The 26,128-nt window shown below is 39.8% G+C and overlaps 1 protein-coding gene across 1 annotated transcript in view; it reads left to right on the forward strand.

Moving 5' to 3' along the window:
• Positions 1–1,741: 1,741 nt before the first annotated feature.
• Positions 1,742–26,128, forward strand: part of LOC111584793 (TSC22 domain family protein 1-like) — a 36,645-nt gene continuing 12,258 nt past the window's right edge. The window contains exon 1 of the mRNA XM_023294056.3: positions 1,742–5,185. Coding sequence (XP_023149824.2) covers positions 2,490–5,185 — 2,696 coding nt within the window. The 5' untranslated portion in view covers positions 1,742–2,489. The remainder of the gene's footprint in view (positions 5,186–26,128) is intronic.

Here is a 26,128-nt window from a genome sequence, read left to right on the forward strand (position 1 = left end):
AGTGCAGATAAGCAGTGTCCTGCAATACTTAGGATGAGCAAATTATGATTAAAACTAGAATTATGAATGTAATTGCTGCTTTAGTATTTCAAATTTGTTTCTACATATCTTCTAAGTCATTCAGCCTATCATAAATTAAACCATTTGATTTAAGAGAAGAGAAGAGAAGAGAAGAGAAGAGAAGAGAAGAGAAGAGAAGAGAAGAGAAGAGAAGAGAAGAGAACAGAAGAGTTTAATTGAAAGGGATGTGGATCTATATATCCAGTGATGAACAGAAAAGACCAGAACACAGAAAATGGATGTGCTTGACTAGCCTGTCACTAGAGTTCATTGACCTGCAGAGGCAACATTACCCACTAACAAATGTGTACATTTCTCTCAGTCTCTCTCTGTCTCTCTCTAAATAACAGGAGAGACAGAGGCCCCAAACAGTACCTGTGTGTAGAATAATCCTTCAGTGTGGTTAGCACCTGTGTCTGCAGAGGGATCTAGCAGCTCTCTGTCTACCTTTGTTTCAGAGACGCTGTTGTGATGATGTTTTGCTCAATACACAACAAATGTTTACACCCTCCATGATTTTAGTCCGATTTATTTTTTCATTGAATAATAGTAGTATTTTACATTTTCTGCAGCGATAAAACAATATCCCTAAATTGTTACATAACATACATATACATGTAAATAGGCACCATAACTTATTGTAGATTGCTGATTAAATTACCAGTTATAGATGTTTGTTTATATTTTTGCTGCTATGCAAACACAATTCCATACCAAAGCATGGGCATGTAGCATCTTGAGATCTCTTATTTCAAAGAGTAGAAGTAAAAACAGTGGAATTAACACAATCCAAATATAAAATTAAGCAAAATTTTTACCTGAAAGCATGGCTTAAAAAATACAAACAAACAAAAAACTATTTTGAAAAAAGGCAATATTCTAGCAGTTGGACGACCCAAAAAATGCCTGTAAAACACAGAAAAACGACATCTCATGAATACCTTTTCTAGTTTTATTTTGCATGACGTGTATTTTTGGTGGGATTTTTAATATTAAATGAATGATATTTCCATGCATGAAAACATAATAACAATGTATTTCATTGTTAACATAAATTAAATACAGTCACACAATTTTACATGTGTGAATATATTTAAACATCCTCACTTTAAAAAAAATATATTTTGTGGTTATTTATTTTTACAGGCCATTGATGATGTTTACATTAGACATGCAAATTCAGTCTCTTTTTTGATGTTTAATATTTGCCCCTTTTTAAAAATACAAAAAGAAAAAAGAAAAATGACATACAATTAAATGTGATTTTCACAGTGTACGTTTAAATGAATGTAAAATCAATAATTATGCAGATCTGCTCTTTTCTAGATCGTTAAATATCTTACTATATTATTGTGTAGGTAACCTCCTTTATTACATTATTGCATCTGTATGACTGTAAGAATGGCCCACATTTTGTAAAATATCCTTTAAAAATTAAAGTTTTTAAAAAAATAATAGTAATATATATGTCTCCTTGATTTAAACAGAATAGAAAAGAAGCAGTCGATGGTGATGTCTCTGGAGCAGTGTTAGAGGGAGCACCCTCTACTCGGCACTTTCCGGCACATTTCGTAGGCGTTCGTGTCGGGCTCGTCGCCGCCTCTCCCAGACTGCTTTATGTCTGGCAGCAGAGACCATGCGCGGTCGCCATATTACTGAGCACCCCTCCCCTCCAGTCCCGTCACAGCACAGAGCCACAGCAGCGGTGCGGGAGGCTACATACTGAACGACGCTACTGCTGGGGAGGACCAGTGATACAGCAAAACCAAGACCAACACGAGGATTCAGTGGAATGGATTTAACCTTTGTGCGCCGCTATTAAGTGAACGTATTCGTTTTTACATCACTGTGCATCGGATGAAAGGTCGCTTGTTTTGATTTTCTTTCCTTTGAGAAAATTCAGCAGTATCACTGTAGTCTGTTTAGCTAGCCGGTGATGGAGACTGGCAGCTAGCTAGCTGACGTTACTCCTCTGTCAGGCTAGCATTTCATATAACGCTAACTTACTCAGAAGCTATTTTTTTCTCCTTTATGTGGGTTCATTGCAGCAGAGCATCTTATTAGAAATCACCCAGAATGTTAGCTCATGTTTAGCAAAGGCGCAGACGTATAGCAGTGGTTGTTAACCGGCGAAGTACAACTGGCATCAGCTGACGTTAGCTCGCTAGCTCCTGAACAAGCGGCCACTAGCTTCTTTTGCCTCGCTAACTGTCACAGGATAACACTGAATCGTGAATGGGAGGCTGTGAATATTGACACAACTTTGCCTGATATTTATAAACAGCCGCCTGACGCCTGGGTGAAGTTTTTTTTTTTTTTTTTTTGATCGTGTTGTCTGTGGACCGTAGTTTTGTCAAAACGGCGCCGTTAACGAACTGCAACCTTATTGCATACTGTCAGAGACCAACTACCGCCCGGATTCTCTCGATATGCATCATCCGGACCCTGCAGGAGACTCTGGCAGTGTTAGAAAGATGGCGCATCCGGCTGTCTTTCACAGAAGGGGCAGCAACACAGGCAGCGGGAGCGGCTCCGTGCTGTCAACACCGGCAAACCCGGTGGTCAATAATAGCCACGTTACAGCCGATGATTATCAACCCTCCCTGTTGATTCAGTGCCAACCTCCTGCTGGTTCATCCTCCCCGGGTCCCCATCACCCTCCTCCCCACAGCTTGAATCTGCATTCCCAGCCCCAGCCCACACAGTCCACCGGAGCTCAGATGAAAAAGAAGAGTGGTTTCCAGATCACAAGTGTGACTCCTGCACAGATATCTGTTAGTACCAATAACAGTATTGCAGAGGACACAGAAAGCTATGATGACTTGGACGAGTCCCACACGGAGGATCTGTCATCTTCTGAAATCCTGGATGTGTCCCTCTCCCGAGCTAATGACATAGTCGGAGCAGAGAGGAGCTCTTCAGAGGAGACACTGAATAATTTCCATGAGGCAGAGACCCCTGGAGCTGTCTCCCCCAACCAGCCTTCGCACCCCCATACCATGAACCAGGCGCAACAGCATGGTGGGGCCATGGTGAACGGGACTGTACACCATCACCATCCTCATCATCCTAACCATGCCCAGGTCTACCCCATCTCCTCTGGGCCTGGGAGCACCCCATCTGCTCTGACATCAGGAGCTTTACCTTGTGTCACCCAGAAAATGCCTTCTAATGTGGGGGGCCCTCAAGAGAATGTTTCCCAGGCTGCCCCTCAAAGTATTGTTGCTCAGCCTGTGGGGATTGTGGCCCCAGGATCTATCCCTGGAATGCACAACTCTGCTACAGGCACTACAGTTAGCATAGTTAATCCCCAGACCAGCAGTGTTAGTAATGTGAATATGTTGAGTTCTGCCAATGTGCCTGTGAGAGGGGGGGTCAACACAAGTGCTAGCAGTAGCAGTGGTGGCTTTCCTCTCAATGTGATAAGCAGCAGTCGGGGGAGTGGAGGTGCTGCTGTTCCAACCACCACTAACGTCAGCATGATCCAGCAACACCAAAACATCAACTCCAACATCACTATGGCTACTACGACTACTGCTGCTGCTGTCAGTGCCTCTGGAGGCATGGGAGTGCCCAGTGGGATCCAGGGACGAGTTGGATCTGCTGTGCTGCAGCCTGTGAGTGCTCCTGTTACAGCCGTGGCCACAGTTCCTGTATCATCTGCTCCTGCTATGCCTGCCACAACTCCAGCCCCTGCAGTGACTACCACCAGCTCTCGCTTTAGGGTGGTGAAGCTGGACTCTAGCTCTGAGCCCTTCAAGAAGGGCAGATGGACATGCACTGAATTTTATGACAAGGATATGCCTGCCCCTGCTCCTTCTTCTTCTGCATCTGATACTGGGTCTCTCAGCATACGTCAGTTTGTCTCTGAGAGCTTTGCTGGGGCCTCGGAGAGGGAAAGCACAAGTGGTAGTTCTGTTAGTAGTACTATGAGTACATTGAGCCATTACATTGAGAGTGTGTGCGGTGGAGAGGCTGGTGGGCCTGCAGGATCCCAGCATGCCCAGGATTATGCCTCCCCTCCTCAGGGCTTTCAAGGAATCCTCCCCAGTGGCTTAAGCATGGGAGTATCTCAAACCCAACCTCACATCCACACCCAGGACATCACCCATCCACATGTGAAGACTACTGTGGCTCCCTCAGGTCCCACAAACATTCATCAGCCTGCATCCATGCCAGGCCACCAGACCACGATTGGACTCCCTACACCTGCTGTGCCCCAGCAGCAGCTCACCTATGCTCAGGCAGTTGCTAATCAACCGCCAGGCTCCTCACAGAACCTAGTGGGTGTTCAACAGCAGAAGTTAGGCTACGCCAGCCTGCCACAGCAATCAGCTGCTACCGCTCAAGCACCCACATTGCCGATTAGGCCATCTGAGTACACCCAGCAGCAGCAAGGCATCCCCCAGGCTGCTGCTTCTCAACCTCTGTCCAACCAAACTGGATCAGCACCCTCTGGGCCAGCTAATGGAACTTGCCAGATGATGGCAGGTCCTCAGCAGCCACAGACTCTCCTTCACACACAGCCCCCCTCTCATCAGGCCACCCCCTCCAGTATGCCCTCTCATGTCGGTGTAGCAGGTCTTGGCCAGCAGCTGCAGAGCCACCCAAGCCATCTGGATTGCCAGCAGCAGAAGCCACAGTCACTCCCAACACAAATCCAAAACGCAGGCTTGAGCAGCCAGCTTCCCACTGCAGTCCACCAGAGCCAAGCGTCAGCATCAAGTGTGCCTCCTCCCAACCCTCAGAGTGATCATCAGACCCAGACCCAAGCCCAAAACACTGGTAATAGTGGTCGGATGCCCCCACAGGGTGTTCCCCATAGTCAGTCATCCTCTGTCAGCTTGACCCAGGACCACAGCAGTGCTCAGGCCCTGGCTCATGCTGCCCAGGCCAGTGCCCTCTATGCTAGTCTGCCCACCTTCACCACCACTCAGCTGCAGGATGCCCAGCGGCTGCTCCTCCAGCATCAGTCAGCTTTGTTGGGGCTGCCCAAGCTCTCTGGGGGGGAGGCTGGATCTGTATCCCACACCGGCCAGGGTCAGGAAACTGAGGGCCACGCTGCCGCCACCAGTGCCTTAACTGCCCCAGCTGGTCTCAAGAATGTTGAAGGAGAGGAGGATGGGTAAGACACTTAATTTCCTCATTTGTCTGTTTTTTCTCATTTTTATTTCATTGTTCGAGTTTTGACATAAGCACATACGACAAAAATTTAGCAGTAGTTTGAAACATAAGTAGATTGTGATGAGGTACTTCCTGTTAAAAGTATGTTTGTAGTCTCATTCAGCATTCTCAGTCTTTTTGACGCTGAATGATATCTGTAGTTGCTGCGGCAGCTGTGAGGGAAGAAAAGTGTTATTGTTATCCTAGATAACCAGCCGACAGCAGCCAAGCTGCTACATTCTGTCGGTGTTCTGTCAGTGGAACACAGCGCAGGGCTCTGCTGGATGTGACGTCTCTTGTCTTTATCAAGTGGCTGCAGTGATTCGACATTTTTACTTTTCCTGCCTGCTTGCTTGCTGTCTCCCTTACATGGCACAATTTCTGCTGGGTGCACGGTTCACAGTAAACACTCCTTCAGCAAATGTGTCGCTAAAAAACAGGGATCACAGCAGCAGTTGCGTGATTATTTAATTAGTGATCGAATAAGACATTAGCTGCAAATGTGACAAAAATGAACTAAATGATCTTATTGTACAGATGAAACCTAACATTACAGCCAGTGTTATTTTTTTTTGTTATAGTCTATCAAAGCAAAGCTCAAAAATGTTCTTTTTACCTTTGGATGTACTCATGAGAAAGAGTTGCAGGCTACTTGTTGACATGAAAGAAAAGTGCATAACTCCTTTTTTTCTCACTAAAAGCTTATTGATTTAAGTAAGAGCTCTCTCTCTGGCTTGAGCCAAGTGAAAATCCTTTGGAATGTCCTCCCAACAAGTTTTAAGAACTCATTTTGAGGTTAGACAGGAATTTTAATCACCTTGCAGCAGCAGGAAATTGCTCCAATTTCATTCACTCTTAACAATCCTAAGCCTTTTTTCCTGACTTTTGAACATTTTAGCATTACCTTAGTCCTTTAGGATGCTTAGCATACTCAAGTTAAAAGAAAATAAGCAAAGCTGATTACTGGGAATGTAGAAGGTGATATGAATGTAATCTCGCCAGTTTTGTTTCAGTCCATCTTTGTGGGTCAGTTAGGTGGATACTGAGGGATGGCTACTGTTATCACATGACGTTTAACTCTGAGGAATGTAAAATCTGTCTGGGATCAGGTGGATTATTGTCTTTGATGATCAGCAGTATTCAGGCCTAACCTAAGCCCTTGTTGCAAATGAGAACATTGTCTCTGTGAATTATGGTTCATGGTTCAATATTGTCTAATTTACCTGCTGTCAAAGTAGTAGTGGTAGATGACAGAGCCCACTGAAGGCTGTGTTTCCTTGCTTATGCCTCTGGCTTCTTTCACCAGTGAACCTCCATTGACAAATATAATCCAGGCTCAAATTACAGCATAGTCACATCAGCTGATACACAGACAATCACCCATGCACACTTATGAAGATCACAGAGTAGGCACGTCCCAATTAAATTACCCCCACATCCAAGTTGAAACTAAATTTGACCATGTACAGGCAAAACCACACTGTTGGTAATATGTGGTGGGAGTAAACAGCTGCACATTAAAACAGCAAACGTATCTACAGGGTCATACTGTGTGCATATTATGTGAAGTTCTGCAAAATGACTTGTGAAAATGATGCAATCACATTAAAATAGAAATAAAATCTGAGTCAGTCACTGTTCCAGACAAATTTGTGCTCAACATAAATAGTCAGCATCTAAAGAGCTTTTTGACAGCTGATTAGCCATCGGAGGTCAGGCTACTTTCCAGTGACAGCGTTTCACTGATAAGTGTTACTCTTAAATCAGGACTGTCACAGCAGATTGAAATGCAGGGCTCTTTTCTCTTGTCTAGTGTGCTAGCATATAGACAGGCTTTTCCTGTTGGCTGATTCATTCCACACTCTGTTCTGATTCATGACAGTATATGTGAGAATATAAAGCTGACGTTAAATGGAAATACTAGATTATACTGTTAGACCTAGTGATACCGATGAATGAATATTGTCTATAAAAGAGTTTGTCGCAGGAGGCAAAGTTTATATTCAGTCCTGTCACAATGGAAGAATCCATTTTAGACCAACTTAAATTTTTTGTGTGTTTTGTTGTGGTTTGAGTCAGATGAGGTTTTTTTTTTGTTTGTTTGTTTGTTTTTTACTTTTGTGGGGTTTCCTAGAGCTTTCAGAGCTGTGCTGATGATCATTTTGATTTACTAGAAACTTAACAAAGCAATGTAGTACACATTGTGTAGTTCAGAACACCTGGAACATTGAAGCATTCTTACCAAACGCACAAAGACAGGCTATATCTATCAGTTTAGAAAACTTGATGTGGCTGCTACTCACTGCTGATTTAGTGAAGTCTAATCTATATATGCAACTAGGGATTCAGGGTGATATTGTCATCATCATTGGCTTTAGCTGATGAAGGCTTTTGTGAAATATTGGCGTCTGCCTAAAATGAACACTGACAGATATTGCCTGTTGGGCTAAAAGTTTTGCTTTGGTGGAAAAAGTCACATGGATATAAAATGGCATGTTTTACGGCTGCACAGTCAGTTGACTTCAAATCAAAATCATGGTTTGAAACAATTCAGTTTGCAAATCATACAGGCTACCATTTTGGATATATGTGATGTAGCTTTTAATGGTAAGATAATATGATAAGGTTCCCTCACATACTTTAAATGTATTATGCATGGAATATTGAACTGAAGCTTGACTAGGCATATAAATATGTTAATTCCACTACAGGAGTGACCAGATGTTCTCTGCAATTAGGTGAATGGATGTGCACATGTTGGTTTCAGCAATCAGTTTAGATAAGATATCTATAAAAATCCAATATCGTGTAACAAGTTTGTTCATTTTTATTTACAGTCTGCACTATTCTGGATCTTTTTTGCTAACATGATAATCAGCTGTCTTCATATCATTACAATATGATTGCACTAAAATTTGTATTCATTGTTATTGAGCTAGTGTGCTGATTTTAATTGTGGTAACATGGGAATGACTGGTATTGATCGCTTTACATTCCCTGCTGAACAAGATGTTCACTTTGAGCAAAGACAATAAAGTACAAATGACTGCACCTTTTAAAGTCACTTTAATGGAAGCGTTGCTAAGACCTGGAACATACCTCTTTGTGTACTGATGGCGGATGAGCCTCTTATCTTTGTACGTTATTTAGTAGGAATGTATTTCCAAGCATGTTGTACGGTTTCTGTCGTCTTCTGTGTGGCTGCTGTCAACATACAGTATTTTCAGGTTTTAATGTGTGGAACGACCCTGCCCTGATAAACGGCCTCCTAAGGCACAGCCATATAACACCAGGACCCCTTTAGCGTGTGTGTGTGTGTGTGTGTGTGTGTGTGTGTGTGTGTGTGTGTGTGTGTGTGTGTGTGTGTGTGTGTGTGTGTGTGTGTGTGTGTGTGTGTGTGTGTGTGTGTGTGTGTGTGTGTGTGTGTGTGTGTGTGTGTGTGTGTGTGTGTGTGTGTGTGAGAGAGAGAGAGAGAGAGAGAGAGAGTCTGAATGAAGGATTGTGTCAGTTGTGCATTTGCTCAATCTATGCTGACAAGTCATTAATGGGATGTGTTCAAGATGGGTGGGTAGTCTGTATGTGTGTCGACTGGCTACTGCGGATTGACTGGTGTGGTTTATTGGCCGTTTTATGGTGATTTAGAATAAAGTGCCAATAGTTCAATAGCATGAGCAAAATGTAACTGTGGGAGCAGGTCGTCTAATGAAATCGTATGCAGGTCACCGCATGCATGTGAGCATCTGCTGTATGTGAGAATGTGGTTTTGTGCAGTAAGACTGTGCACATTTGTTTGCATTTAGTTCCTGTTTCAAACCTTGGGGACAGTCTAGAGGGAAATGTAGACTGATTAGCAGAATTACCTAGCTAGCTTAGTTTGGTTTCATTATTATTACATTATGTAGGTTTGGTAATATGTTGTGGTGAGATCAGGCTGTGAAGTTATTTTAGAGGCTGTGTTTTGCTATGATTTTTAGCTTCTTCTTGTGCTTGTAATACTAGAGTATAGCGACATCAGTTTCTGTTTTGTCACCTTGCTCTCAGAGTGAGGATGAACATAAGACGTGTACAGTTATGGACAAAATGATAATCATGATTACTTTGATCGATACTTAAATTGGAATTATTTATCTTGCTTATTCACAGATTTTAAGAACCCATGTTGTCATTGCAGTTTTCCATTGAAATAAACAGCACTGCTGTCACTTCTGATGTACACATCTTTGCATTAAAATACATTTGCTCTTTAATCACAGTGCATCTCCTAGAAACAATATTTAAATAAAAATATACCAAAATGTTTTACAAAAAAATAAACCATCAAAGCTGCTTTCACTTAAACATTATGTGATGTATTATTGCGATGTAGTTATGGATGTCTGAGTTGATGCTTAAAAAAGAACGGCATTCAGTGAAGAAACATTAATGATGCTATTGGTTTTGGCCATCATGTATTCATCATATTGCAGTTTGTGGTGTTTTTAAGCAGGCTGAAGAAATTAGCTGTGTTGCTTTGCATCACAGACTCATGTCTCATGCACTCTTTGCATATGATTTGTACTCGTTTAACATCCCTTTCCTTCAATCCAAAATACTTACAAACAACAGGTGATGATACAGTTTGAGGGACTAGCTGTTCATCTTTTGCTCTAGACATATGGTTTTTGTGTTTTCTGCTCTCTGTCGTATATCACTCTTCTCCTCTGGACTGTAGCCTCAACATCCAGAATTTTTTTGCACAGACTGCCACTGTAGGGATGCTTGCACATCAGCATGACGACTCCCCAAAGTGAAGCCAAACCATCTCAGTCCCTGCTGGCTGGCTGTGAGTTTAGGAAACACTTGGTTTGATACCCAGCATGTTTTCTATCAACAGAACCCACAGTTTAAATGTCAGTATTGTAGTTGGCCATGTTAATTTGATTGTTGGAAGCCAAAATTATAATCAAGCTCAATATTCAATTAACTGTGTTTATTATGTAATATAAAGTAACTGCTGATGGACAGTTATTCCAGCTTTTAATGAAGAGATGCACTTTGATATTATCCCACCTCAACATTGATCTGTGATGGAATTTGTGATGTGTCTCACTATTAAATACTGACAGTTGATTCTGATCCAAACAGATCTGTTTTTCATTCTCTCTTTCAAATGTGTGTACTGTGTTTGCCAGACAGACAGATTCTTTTAGTTTCACATAAACAGTGGCAGTGTTTTGAGTATTAAAAGTGTTAGTGGTTGTTCTGCCTGAAAACAGCCCATTTAACAAAAAACTAGAAAAAAACACACATGGTGCTATATTGTTCAGAGGTGTCTCCCTTTGCCATTCATGAATGTACATTTGCCCTTTTTTGACTGGCCATCACAGTACCAGTGATGCTGCATTGCACTGTGGGAAAAGTTGAAACTGTTACAGCTTTTTTTTTGGCACAAAAAGCCCTCCATCTTTTTGCAGAAGTCACTGATGTGCCAATTCATTTGTCTCATTGAAATGAATGAAGAGTTTTTATTTTGTTTGGGGTTTTTTTGTAATGCTGAGCTATTGTTGGTCTGAACATAGCCCAAGTGTGTATCTATGTGTGTTTCAATGTGTGAAAGCTCAGGGGAATGTGGACTGGCTGGCAGCACGATGGCTATCTCTGCTGCTGGCTGTTTTGAATGTAATCTTCCCCCTGGCAGTGCAGGGAGCTGGTGTGTGCTGGACCTGTTGCTCATTGTGTGGAGATCAATGAGATCCCCAAAATTCACAACACACAGCGGAAGTGACCCAAGCTGACCCAACCCAACTTAGTCAGGTCTACTGGAGCTGGTTTAGACCTCAGAGGACACAGCAGACTGAACCAGATGGAACCAGACTGAGCAGAGTCCCTCACTGTTCCATTTCTGATAAATCCTCCCATTGTGTTGCTTTCCTATTTCCTTCATCATTGTTTGTTCTGTTGGTAGTTTGTATGAGTATTGACTTGGGAAAGTTTCTACCATATTCTATGACAGATATGGTGTCCTGATGTGCCAGTCTGTTCTCCAGTGAGTTTTAGCTAAAGGAGATATTCAAGACATCTTGATTTGTTTGGGTTTTTTTTGGGCCAAATCTTCTTTACTGGCTGTATGCACAGCTGTATGCATTCATAGGCAATACTGTCTTTCTAAAATTCCAACCCATCTTGGCTTTTTCTCCATAGTTGCAGAGGCATCATGATCCACCATAGATGTTTTTGTTTATATGTTGCTAAATGCAGTATTGTCTTTATCCAAACCATTTTTTTGGCTAATTATAATAGAGGCATTACGCTTAAAAAAAATAGCTTTAAATGCTTAAATGCCTTTGCTTAAAACTAATATTTTTTAGAACTTTTGTATGAGCTGGTACTAGACAAAGTCATAGCTGTACTGCCTACTAATGATTGAAGACACAAATGATGAGTGTGTGCTTCTTAACAGCTAATGTCACACTTGACCACTTCCCTTTTCTCCACTCCACTGCTATCTCTAAATACTAGGTTTATTTCTGCAGAGGTGCCTCACATCTTTCGCTGATGCTAGACTTCACTTGTTAATGCTTGTACACTAAATAGCTTTTGCTTTTTGCCAGTTGACTTTTATTTTCAGAGACAGTGGAGAGGGAAAGTAGTGCAGGTTAGAAAGTAGATGAATGGCATGCAGGAAATGGTATAGTCAGCCAAGAATCAGACCTGGGGCTGTTTGTACAGAGCATTTGTACCTGTGTGGTATACGCCCTGACGACTCAGCCATCGAGTCGCCCTGATTTCTATTATCTTAACATTTTTGTGAGATGTTAAGATAAGATAGAGACAAAAAAGATATCCGATAACATCACCTTACAATGTAGAATATTTTAAAGAGCATTTTTTAGAGGTTTCTGATTTATTTTTTTTTAATAGACTAAAGGTCAGCCAATTAGTTTTTGTCAATTCGGATATTTATACTGACTTTTAGTAAAGAAGAAGACTGATATTTTGAAATTATTTGCAAAAAAACCCTTTGATACCAAATTTACAGGAACAAACTCCAGTTTAACACTTAATTTGAAAGTTTATTTGCATTTTACATACTGTATGTTTAATTAAAAGATAACATTTTAACATTTACCCTTCAGTATTGACAGTGTTACTTGTGATGTGTAACAGATAATACTGTGAGTAGAACACCACTTGAGACCAGTGGTAACTACTGATAGAGACAGGCGGCTGTATCAGACCCACAGTGGCACAATTTGACATAACATTTATATTATTGGAACTTAAAAAACATATCAATAATCAGAAAAATGCTAAATATCAGATGTTATGATTGAATATTGGTGTAGACTATGTTAAGGACAGAATCACAGAGACTGATCAGTCCAAAACAAAATGGAATTCAGTCGAGATTGGTGAGTCTAAAGTATTGCCCTGACTAGAGCAATTTGTTAAAAACTATTTTAAAAAGCCTTACAGATTTTGAGTTGTTTCTTTTAAAATACGGCTCAAATGTTTTTTGTCAAATTGATGTGGTCCAAGCAACCACGGACCTCATAGGCACACTTGTCCAAAACTGGACAGGTGTGCGTTTTCAAGCCACGTGAACACACACAATGTCATGCTTTAAGAATTCCTTTTATCGTAATACATCTTCACATTGTTTAAGTGGTATTAAACACAAGTTGATTTTTTTTTTTAATCAATAAATGCCTCCATAACGAACGTTCCAATACTGTTGTAATGTTCAGCCATGGCCCTTTAAATAGAGCTCTAGTTTGCCCATCACTAAAGTGTTTGACTAAAAGTAAACAGGAATTGTTATTGTTATGCTGCTGACACCTCCCCCATTCCTACCACAGAGACCAAGCCAGAGAGCACCAGAACACAGCAGAGCAGCAACATGCTGTGAATGAGTGAGAGGGGGAGGGAGAGGGAGGTCTCACTATGCACTACTGAATATTTACTGTCTTTTTAAGCCAAGTGATGAAAGCATGAATGGTGAAAGGAAAATGAACAAGCAGATGTGTATTTTGGGGTGTTGGTGCAATACAGGTTAATACAGCTATACTCTGTATCACATCTCTATAAATCACACCGGGCTTTTGTCTGCTGCTTATTTGTGTGCTGTGTGCAGATGCGTCATTGATTTTGTTTGTCTCTGCCCCCTTCTTGCTGATGGTTTATTTTTCCATCAATAAACAGGATTGTTTCACTTAAGAGTGTGGTGGGGAAACTAATGGTCTGTAATGGATGATAATGGATTGTGTTTTTAGTGTGCCTTTCATCTATGAGAAAATTGCCCTCCCAACCTGAGCAAACTCATACACACAAACACACACATATTGCTATGATAGTCTACCTTGATGAATAACAGCTCCTGCTGTTATTGTGTTTCTTCTTGTACCTGTACATTATAGGCAGAAGCAGTTACATTGCTGCCTCATTCTTCTGAATTTATTGTGGTTCCACGGAGGATGTTTATTTGCAAGTATTGTAATGGTTGTTTTGGTATCATGTGTATGACCAGTTACCTCTTTCATTTCATCACACTGAAAATAGCCTGTCCTGCTGGGTTCATAAGAGGTTCCATGTTTGCCTCTCTTTATTAACACATGAAAAAGACAATCCATATTTTGTGACAGACCATTGTGCTGATTCTACTTCCTAATTAGTTCAGGATAACACTGACACACAGGAATCCTCTGTGTCCTGGCTCATGAGAACAGAGACCTCCCAGAAGAAATATAGTCAGGCTGTAGTCAGCTGAAGAAAATATTAGTTGTCTGAAATTGTATCTACTGTTCTACCCATCTCAATGTTATTTGTATCTTTAATTATCTCTAGATTAACTTAATCAGCCACAGTGGACTGAATGTCCTGTATTTGCTAGCCTTAGAGCACTAAATGGATTATAAATAATACCTGATACCGTTTTCCTAGAGAATACTGTAGCAACCAGAGGAGGCCAGCAGTTCCATGCTGGCAAGCAGAAAGCATTGGGGGGTATCGCTCACCGTGGGGAACCATATAAAAGTCTTCTGTGACCATTAATGACCTCCTGCCAGTGCATATGCTCAGGCAATAGGAGATTAACTCCATTCTTATGTTGAGCCAATCTTTGTGACTCTATTATGAGTCCACAGCTTAAAACAGTGACATCAGCATGGGATACATGCCCAGTGTGCTCAGTTTATAATGCAAGTCATTCAGCTATTAATTGGTAATGGAAGGTTATTGAAATGTATGATACTTGTGTGACAGCTGCTGTATACTAAGGATCAGGCTTAGGTTAGTACTGATACAGCTTAGTTTAAAATTGCCTTTACTGGCACTGATACCATCCCTAGCTGAAGCCATTGTTAGAATCTAACAATCAGGGAATTAATTGTTTTGCACAGTCTTCAGCAGTAATTTTTGTTGGTAAATGAGAGACGATATAATGGGACATGTCTGCATCTTCAAGCCAAAAACAAGGAAGTGAATTCGGTGATGTACATGCATTACGTTTGCTCTGGGGACTGCTATGATTGGTGGAACTCATAGGAAGCAGGCCAAAATTGTGGAAAAGTTGTGGTGATTGGACAAAATTGCAAGGTCGCACAAAATTCGCGGAGATTGGCTGAATTCTCATGAATTCGCGCAATCGCATCATCGTGAATTCCTGGAGGGACTGTTAGATGTATCACCATCAAAACCGAACAACCCAATGCAGACAACTTGACACAAAGTTTTAGATGACATGCCAGAAATGTTTAACTGCGATATATAACCGGCTTTGAGAAGTTTATGCTTGCCTTTATGCTGTCTGTTTTGACAAAAAAAAACAAACGTCCACACCGATGACTTCTTTGACATGGTGTCAATTAGTTTGTAGCTGACCCACTCTTTAAACAAAGACAGTGTAAACTTCTATTTTTATGTTTTGTCTTTGGTATAAAGACTGAATGTTCCAATATCCTTGAGGAACAAGTGTTATATGGGGTTTAGGTAGTCTATATGTGTAAGGGGAAGGCTGGAGTTACTGTATTGTTGTGTCACACTGTATTAAAGGTACTTAGTGTTACTTGAGGAACCATTCAGAGCTCTCAACATGTGTTGTAGAAGTCAGCTTATTGAACCAAATGGTAAAGAAGGATAAGGGAGGATTAATTATTTTGCAGTCACTGAAGGCTTCTGTTATCGACAAGTGACATGATACGTGTAATGCATGTGTAATATATAACTGTGAAATGGTGTTGATTGAAGTTTCATCTTCAGTCATGCATTTTTATTTTTAGTGGGCTGCCACTGTCCTCCCCCTAAACATGCAGGCAATGTGCTGAATCATGGCCAGCATTCCTGTGGCCAGAATACTGCCCAGTCAGCTCCATGAATTTTACACTCACACACACACAAGTAGAGAGAGAATACAGTAGATGACTTTGCTATCGGCATTAGGATTTCTGTATTTTGTCCTCCATGTGTTTCATACTATTTGTTCCATTTCTCTATGTGGTTCATTATATGACTACTCTCTCAGCCTGACAGGAATTCAAGCTGCAAAGGTCATCTTAGGATATAAACATAATCACTAATGGTAGAGTCTTGTTTGTAACCACATGATCACTGAATTTTAAGCTTAATTTTAAGCTTGTTGACATACTCCAAGGCCTAAACAATTTGATTTGAAATCTGATTTGTAATATTTTTAGTTTTTAACTTCATTTTAATGCTTGATGTGTAATAGATTTTAAACATGATGGATTAACATATGCCACACCATCATAGGTGTCATACAAGGACAGCATGAATTTGAAAAACTATTACCACAACAGTTCAAACCTTGGCTCAGATGCTCTGAAGAATGTGTGAGGTGTGGCTATTAGATGATGAAACTGGGCTTACGTCAGTCGAACCACATCGTGCACGCCATCTAGTATGCACTGATCCAAACAATTACTGAAAGTTTTGATCTGCTTGAATTAAAATTTAATAGCCTCACCCCGTATACCCTGAATTGCATCCTTTACAATTTGCTGATTGCATTTTTTTCGAAGTTTCAATTTTTATTGGAAATCGGTTAATTGTTATACCCTGCATGCGATTGATGTTCTTGCCACATATGAAAGGGGGAGGAATCAGCTAGGGCTTTCATTATTTGTGAGTCTGAAAATGTGTTTATTAATTAATTGTTCAGAATTTGGACTTTTGTTCAGACAAAACAAAGCAAAGTTTACTGGCAAAAGAAGCCAATATTAGCATTTAAGAGGCTTAAAGAACTGCATATTTGACATTTTTTGCTTAAAAAAAAAGACTGAAATGATTAACTGGTCATTGTTACATTTGCCAGTTAAGTCTACTGATTGACTGACAACTCAGCTGAAGAACTGGTACCCTGAAATGCTAAATCTTGTAAAAACATCAAGTTAACTTAGAGCAAAAAACTGCAATGAGTTCAAAAGGACAGCTACCAGCAGAGACATGGTCTATTAATCCTTTTTAAAACTCTTTGACTGGAAGCAGGAGTAAGAAACTAGTTTGGCTGTGTTTAAAGTGCAGAAGTCTGGCTTATCAATAAATACTCAGACTAAACAGTTGTTGATTTATCTGGTTTGCTCAGGTTAATGGAGTCTGATAGTTTCAGCCTTTCTGCTTGGCTGTGATGATGTGAGAGTTCTAGCCAGTGAGTGTCTTTTCCCATAGGGTTTGATATTCATTCACTCCTGCTTTGTGTGAGCTAATCCCCTTCTCTGTGCTCTGTGGCTGAATGAGGAAGGCTGCTGAAGGGAGGGGGTTAAGTTTTCTCTTTTAAAAAAAAATCTTTTTCTCTCAGTAGTCTAGCCAGCTGCCTCTCTTGTCAGCACAAAAGCACAGAGACACTTGGCTCCTCATCATGTCTGTGTCATGTACCTAAATGCCCATATCATAGTCATTGTTTCTCGTGAATTGAATTTATTTAGGTATTTAAAATGCAGTTGAATGTTCACACTGCCTGACAAATCTTAATTAGCTTTTGAGTCTGTGGCGGTCACATTTACTAGTACATCTCACCCTCGAGCTACACTTCTATTTGGAGTAACCAAAAATTTATTTCCAACTTATTTTACTAATCTGTTTACTTCAGATTTTTTTATACTACAAATTACATGTCTCAAACTTTATTTCTCTAAGCCTAGCATGGCCATTAAATTTGCTTTAGCTGCTATTGGTCACTGTCACCGAAGCATTTGAGTCAACTATAGTGTGCAAGCAAACCATTTTCAGCTTTGTAAATAGTGCTGTACTACCCCCTGCTGGTTGGCAAGCTGTGGACTGCCTACTTACATCAGGTTTATCATACTGCATGCAGAGTATGTGTGTCATGTTATGGTCTGAATGCTGCTTTTAGTCCTAAAAGTACTATTACTATATATTTGTCAAGCTCTGTTTTAAGATTGCTCAGACGTGACCATGGTGAGTGTTAAAGTACTACTACTTTTAGTGCTCCTTTTCAGGCATGCTAGCCTTCCTGCTGAGAGGAAAAGGTGATGCAGCAGACCTATAAAGTAATGCACTGTAAAAGAAAATCTACCTTTTTTCTTAACGCACGCATAACGGTCAGTTTGTCACCAAAAAGTCGCTGTTGTTTGTCTTATTTTTCCAAAAGCAGATTCATATTCCTCAGTGTTCCTCTTAACAAGCTTGGACCTTGGCCTATTGCTTTTGAATCTTTATCCGTTTTTTAATTCTGTCATGAAGTCAGTTTTGCTTTCCCCATCTTTAGGAGAGCCATTGTTTTTCTTCTGAGAACACTACGAAAGTCAAATTTTACATCTTTAATGCTGGCTACAGATAGCAAATACCAGTTATTCATTAAAAATAAAATCTGTCGTCTGACAATTGCAGTGTCAGTTTAGTACCGCTGTTAAAATCTGAAATGCATTCATGTGCCTTAACATCAGAGACTTGAGAAGCAGTCATGTGAGTTATTAAGGTCACAAAGCAGCTGTAAGAGTCTTAAAGGTAGCATAAACGTAGATGTGAGTTGTTGTAGAACTACTGCAACAAAGAGTTTAGGACAAAAGAAAATCATAAGCAGGGTTACAATCTCTTCTCAGGAAGGAAATTAGCAAGAATTTACAAAACCAAACGATGCTTCACACAATAAATCCCAAAGTGAACTGGAAGGGAGAAATGCTGTGATTGTTTGAGCAGCACTGAGGTCTCTAGTTAGTTCTGTAATGCATCCAGCTACGGATTGGGGCTAACCATGGCTCAATATTGTCTCCAAGCTGTGGAAAGAACACTAAATGGTGAAAGGTTTCACTCCTAAATAACTGTGGAGAAAGTAGACTGGTATTGGAGAAACAAGCATGCACACCTTTGCTACCTTGTTGCTTGATACATTTGGGAAGATGGATAATAAGGTTGTTTATGTGCTGATGAAAAGAGGGATGGGCTATAAGAATAATACACTGTTCTTTTGTCACAGTGACATTTGAGCATATTATTCTATGCTCTCAGAGGCTTAATATGAATTTGATCTTGCAGGACAGTAATGATGGCGCATTTGCATTGTACATAGACTACACATCCACCCACTTCAACTGGACTAACGAAGGGAAATTTCATTTCATCAAGTGTCTGTGCTCTAATTAGACCCATTTAATGAGCAAAGAATTGTTACCAGCAGGCATTGTGGAAATCCCACAGACTGGACAGAGTCACAATTGAAATCTGCTAATTCTATTTATGTATTCCTCTTTTAAACCATACATTTGATCAGTTGCTGCTCCAGAGCAAAAGGAGCCTTAGATCAAAAACATGCTAGAAGCGCCTGTAGTGGCTGATAATGAAGCCTAAAACAAGCTTATTTCACTTAATAGCTTATTTTCCAACTAATCAAGCAATTAACACGCTGAAATCTCAGTGTCTTAAATTGCCTTTTAGGTGAACAAGCCATGTGCAAAAAAGCTGAAGAAAAGAAACAAATTTTTTCTTTAGCTACAGTGTATGATTACTTGGTTAATTCCACTAACTTTTAAAGTGTCCTTGCTTCAGTGATATAACAGGACTTTCAAGACAGTTTGAAATTACTGTACTTTTGGGCAAATTTAATCAAAGGTTTTTTTTTGTTGTTGTTGAGCAACAGACAGAGACAAAATATTTAAGCTTATTTTTTGAAACCTTTTGTTACCAAGAAAACAATGTGTGACTCAGCTCAGTTGTCACATTTGAAATGTTGTTGTATGTCAAATCTTTGCAAGTATTTCTCTGTTTGGAAGCTCACGACAAATGAAAACATACAGCTGTGGAGTCTATTTGGTAGAAATTTGAATTAGGAGTAAGTCACGTTGCCTTTAGTATTAGCCACTAGATGGCAGTGTGCACCAGCTCATACCTGTGAAAGTATCCGCATTTTCAAGCACGTAGCGGGTTATGTGTTTGTTGCCTGACAATAGAGCACTTTATGAATTTATAGATGTCAGATGATGCCTGAAGAAATGTTGCATTTGTGTGTTGCCTCACAGAGTCAGAAGTTTATTTTATGGGTTGTAGTTCTGTCTTGTGCAATTTTCAGTGTGACAGGGGCGAGAAACTGCTTAGTACCATTTCAACTATTTAACAAAATGTCCTGCAAAGTGAAGCTCAAACAGGGTGTCTAAAATGGAAATGGGCATTTAAAAACCAAATGCTGTTATTTAGGGAAAGGCAAGGCACGTTTATTTGTATATTCATATTCATATTCATACACCAGGCAATTCAAGGTGCTTTACAGTGGCAAAGAAATGCATCAAAAAACTTTAAAGTGAATGAAAAAGATGATTTAAAGGTAGACATTAAGACATTAAAATTATAGAAATAAAACATAAAATTGCTTTAAAAGTTAAGAAAATAGATTGAGCATCTAAGAGAAAGCTACAGTAAACAATATGGTTTTCAGGCCTGATTTAAAAGAGCAGACCTCAGGTGTTCAGGAAGTTTGTTTCACAGGTGAGGAGCATAATAGCTGAATACTGCTTCACTAGTCTTGGTTCTGATTCTGGGAACACACAGTAAACCTGTCCCTGATGACCTGAGGGCTCTGGATGCTTCAGATGGAGCTAATAAGTCCAGGATGTCTTTTGGTCCGAGACAAGTCAGTGCTTTTTAGACCAGGAGTAAGTTTTTGAACTATGTCCTTTGACTAACAGGGAGCCAGTGTAGTGATTTGAGGACTGGTGTAATATGGTCCAGTTTCCTGGTGTTAGTTAGGACTCTGGCAGCAGCGTTCTGGATCCACTGCAGCTGCTCGATTGATTTAAGTAACTCTGTGTTAAGGTCAGAAGGGAATGTAATGAAAGGCTTTTAGCCACTGTACATTACCAGTAATCTGGTTTTCCTTTCTTTCATGTTTCCTTATGCCGCCTCGCTGTAACAGGTAAGACTTTTTTGTTGATTCATTTTGATATGTTGTAATTCAGTAAGTGTAGTAAACCACATTATAAGGGGACAGTTTTTGCAAGAATATGAACTAATTCTTAACTGATTTTTAGTCAAAGCTTCACTCATGTTACACTCTTAAAATCTAGACCGATTAATTGCTATTATAAACACGGCTACAGGAGTTCCATAAGACTGTATCCTATTGAAGGAGGTCCCATTCCATATTGGTTACATCACCTTAACGGAAAATTCAACTCCATTATGGCAAAGAACATAAATCGATTGATCCTCGTAAGTGCAGCTGCCATGATTAGTCAGCAAACGTGGTGACGTTGATGCTAAAAATGCCTCGACATCAGTATATTAAACTACATGCATTTTTTTTGTAAAATACCCCATTTCATTATTACAAATGTTTTCTTCCATATTGCTGTGTAACTGCTGTTGTGATATCAGTCATTTTTGGCTCCAGTCAGCTGCAGTTGCAGTTTCAGATAATGCTGGCAGCAATGTCAGCAGAGACCAACTCGGGTCGGATGCTGTATTTTAATACAGCTGAATTCCCAATAAAGCTCTTCTCATTTACATATTATTTCTGCTTCTGCTGTCAGACAACAGAAAAAGTATGAAACGGTGACTGAAACGCAGCTCTTTAAGGCTACAGGTTAACTGGCAGACGCTTCCAAATTGCGGCTCTGCACTCCAGAAAGCCTTTTATGATCGCAGCATCGTCTGAAAACCTCACCATACACTTGCATTAAAGACAACAACTGTGCCTTGAACTTGGCTATATGTACATAGAATTCAAAGCTACTACCAAAGTCAGAGAGCAGTTACACAGGAAGGAAAAAGAAATTGCTTCAGCTGGGCTGTTCCACTGTGTCATTGAACATTTTGTATAATATGCTGATTTAACAGTTTCACTTTAATGCTTTAATTCAACTTGGATTTCTTTATGGCATTGCACTACTGACTTGTGTGATAATTATATTACTTAAATTTATTTTTGTCATTGCAGTTACCAGTTTAACCCTACAGTTGTGCACTATCATATGTAAATCTTTGTATAATGCAGCACAGTACAAATTCTACTCAAAGACATAAAATTAAAATACAATCAGCTTAAATGATCATTATGCTTTTTTGGAGTAAAATTAATTGCTTAGATTAATCAACTAATCTTTCAATTAGTTGATAGTCAGATAAAAACTTTTGTTACAGCAACCCCACACTTAAGGCGCGTTATGGAAAACATTATCGACAAAATTTACTTGACAATTTTTTCCGAGTTTGTATGGGATTAATGAACTGAGTTCTGATTTCCACCAGAAGGTGGCATTGTTTTACTCTTTCTGCTTCCAATGATATGTTGTAGTAGATGACTTGCATTGGAATTTGGCTATTGTTGTCACATTGCTGCAAGCCTTTCTGGTAAATCCAGACAACTACTGTTTTGATTTGTAGTCACCATTTTAAGAATCTGCTCTTTGTGCATTTGCCATTTCAGGCAGAATTGACTTTATCACCCACACCTCACAATTCGAAAAGCCGAGACCAAGTTTTTCAGATATAAACTCAGAAATACTAAGCTAAAGCTGGCGTACTCTGCGCATGCTAGCAGTTGACAGGGGGAAGACAGCATATGTCAACTGCATTACGTATCAATAAACCAGTCAGGCATAACGTTATGACCACCTGCCTAATATTGTGTTGGTCCCCCTTTTACTGCCAAAACAGCCCTGACTTGTTGAGGCATGGACTCCACTAGAGTCCTGAGGGTGCGCTGTGGTATCTGGCGCCAAGATGTTGGCAACAGATCCTTTAAGTCCTAGAAGTTGCAAGGTGGAGCCTCCATGGATCAGACTTGTTTGCTAGTACATCCCAGAGATGCTTGATTGGATCGAGATCTGGGGAATTTGGAGGGCAAGTAAACACCTCAAACTTGTTGTTGTGCTCCTCAAACCATTCCTGAACCGTTTTTGCTTCGTGGCATGGCACATTATCCTGCTGAAAGAGGCCACAGCCATCAGGGAATACTGTTTCCATGAAAGGATATACGTGGTCTGCAAAAATGCTTATGTAGGTAATACATGTCAAAGTAACATCCAGATGGATAGCAGGACCCAAGGTTTCCCAGCAGAACATTGACCAAAGCATCACACTGCCTCTGCCGGCTTGCCTTCTTCCCATAGTGCATCCTGGTGCCACGTGTTTCCCAGCAAAGCGACGTGCATGCACCCGGCCATCCACGTGAGAAAACGTGATTCATCAGACCAGGCCACCTTCTTCCATTGCGCCGTGGTCTAGTTCGGATGCTCACGTCCCCATTGTGGTTCCTTCCTTGGACCACTTTTAATAGATACTGACCGCTGCAGACCAGGAACACCCCACAAGAGCTGCAGTTTTGGAGATACTCTGACTCAATCGTCTACGCAGCACAATTTGTCCTTTGTCAGACTCGCTCAGATCATTACGCTTGCCCATTTTTCCTGCGTCTAACACATCAACTTTGAGGACAAAATGTTCACTTGCTGCATAATATATCCAACCCACCAACAGGTGCCATGATGAAGAGATAATCAGGGTTATTCACTTCACCTGTCAGTGGTCATAATGTTATGCCTGATCTGTGTGTGTGTGTGTGTGTGTGTGTGTGTGTGTGTGTGTGTGTGTGTGTGTGTGTGTGTGTGTGTGTGTGTGTGTGTGTATATATATCTATATATATATATATATCTATATATATATATATATATATATATATATATATATATATATATATATGTGTGTATATATATATATATATATATGTATATATATATATATATATATATATATATATGTATATATATATATATATATGTTTAAAAAAAAGACATGCAGAGAAGGGTCAACTCAGTGAAAGTGTCAGGATGATGGTGACACTGCCAGTACCGACCTGCCTGACCGTAAAGCCTTACAGGAAACAACAGTTTGTTGGTTTGTTTGTGACTAAGCCGTGCCTATGATAGCTGAGCTGGCGTCAGAGGTTTAGACCCTGTGACGGTGGCGCCATCATTAGTTAATCCACTCACTGCTCTGTCCTCTTATCTTCACTTGTAGTCTTAGATGAGTGAAGGCAGGAAACTGGGTCAGGGACTGTAGCCCAATTTTTCCAGTTATTGATTTGATGAACTCTCCCTGGCCTCCTGCGTCAGCTGAAAACGCAAAGAAAAGAAACCAGGAACAGAATTCTTACAGTAAAAAAAAAATAATAAAGCTTGATTTATTTATTTTATATATATATATATATATATATATATATATATATATATATATATATATATATATATATATATATATATATATATATATATATATATATATATATACTTTCTTTTATATATTTTTAATAAAGACACATTTCTTTTTTTATTAGGGGGATCGATGAGAAGCAGCAGCATAGAACAGCGTAAACCAAAATAACAGATTGTAAGAAATTTATTTATTTATTTATTTATTTATTTATTTATTTATTTATTTATTATATGCAGAATTTCTGCATTTGTAATGGTGCATTCCATTCTCCATTGAAGTTCAGGAAAAGTACAGGAATACCTGCAATAGAGAAGTCTCATAATGTTACATCTTCACTTGTGTAATAGCTGCATTATCTTTTCATTTGCTAAGCTGTTGTGAAAACTTTGTTCATAATTCCCTTGTGACTTTAGGGAGACCAAATAGAAACATAGGACTCTGCTGATGCAGTTACGCATGGGCCAAAAACGCCTCTTTACATTACCAGCGCATCTGCTCCCACTGCTTTGACTGATTTGGCTGAGAAAACTGCTGAATACGTTGGTCAGAGGTTTGTTGAGATGTATAGTTTAGAAGGGCATGAGAGATACAGATGACTCAGTTAGTCTTCTGTGGAGTATTATGAGAAAAGAGGTCTCCCACCAGTCAGCACAAGCACATTTATAACATTCTGCTGCCTGTCAGATGGAGGCTGTGTAGCAGGTGTATGTGTGTGTTATAAAACTTGGTGACCCAGACATCAACATGAGTCATTTTTCCTCCTTTAGCAGATAGTTTTTAGGTAGACTCCATTGTCCCAGAGGGAGGCATTGTTTTACTGTTCACACAAACCATACAGATAGTCAAATCCCAACATACAATGTATACCATTAATTGCCGTTCCCCAGCCCATTCAAATGAATGCAAATGATCACTATTATCAAGTTGGTTTGTTCAGAGCTTCAGTGGCAGAACGGATAAAACTTTTGCCAAAACCTCAAAAAGATAAGACAGAAAAAGGAAAATGAGAACTGCTTTCGAAGTGTTTGTGTCTTGGTTATATGAGGACTAGTTTTGACTTTAATGCCCTGAACCCCAAATTCTGCATGCAGGTTTGTTGTCTTTGTTTAAATCCCAAAATTACACAATTTATCAGTGAGGATAAGTGTTGGATTTTGAACTCTCTGACGCTTTTTTCATAGAGGTGAAGGACTTTACATTGCGATGAACAATTGACTCACAGCGAGTAAAAAAATTGGACAGGGGAAAAAACATTCCCAAAAACTGCTTGGGATTCAGAAGGTAAAGACTTGGAAATGTGGACAGTGTGTAAGATGTAGTTCCATCAGCACCAACGACTTAAAACTTGCCAATGCTGAAAAAAAAATCATAGCTGATCTGAAATGATTTTCTCTAAAAACCCTGAGGCGTCTACAAGCAAATTTTGTTTTGAATTTAATCTTGGTTTCATAGTATTCCTCAGTGCTTTAGAAGACTTTCAATTCCCATGACAGATGCTGTTAAATATATAAACATGGCTGTAAGAAAAATCTAGTTCTAGTTCACTTATTTTTAATTCAAACGGCCAACATGATGTGTTAAAAGTTGATATCATCAGTCATTAAAATGAAGCCTGTGTACTTTTACATTTTTTTCTATTGTCATCTAGATATACAGACATATCTACATCAGAAGTGGAATGCAATGCACGATTGCAGCCCATAATAAGCCCATCGAGAATAGTGAATTTATGCAAGTGTGGTTATGTATAAGAATCCAATTGTTGGTTCTGTATTGAGACATGCCTTAGTACATTCTCCCTTGAAGTCCTTTTATCTTCGTGTTTTATTGCTGCCGTTAGCATTATTTCTGTCCTGTGTTGTCTGGGCTCAGGGCGCTGTGTGTTCTTAGGCTACTAATCCTTTTAATGCCAGGTTTCACTCCACATTATTCAAACCTGCTGTTCACACACCCATCACAAGTTATGTAACATGGATCTTTTGTGTGTGAGTGTGTTTGTGAGATGGGCAAAGATTTGGAACCTATTGTAAAACGGGTTGCTTTCCCTGTCATTAGGTACTGAAGTGTCTCGCTAAACAATGTAATCGTTTCATATCACTTGCTATAAAGAGCATTAATAATTAGAAGCAGGGTGTCTGCCTGCTGTAATTCATTCTTTCATCATCTGTAAAGCTGCTATGACCACACAAACACCAGACAGTTTGTTTAAGTCTGTTAATGGATAACCATTGTCAATACATTGTATTAC

This window comes from Amphiprion ocellaris, chromosome 11 (genome assembly GCF_022539595.1).
Source record: "Amphiprion ocellaris isolate individual 3 ecotype Okinawa chromosome 11, ASM2253959v1, whole genome shotgun sequence".
Taxonomy (NCBI): Eukaryota; Metazoa; Chordata; class Actinopteri; family Pomacentridae; genus Amphiprion; species Amphiprion ocellaris.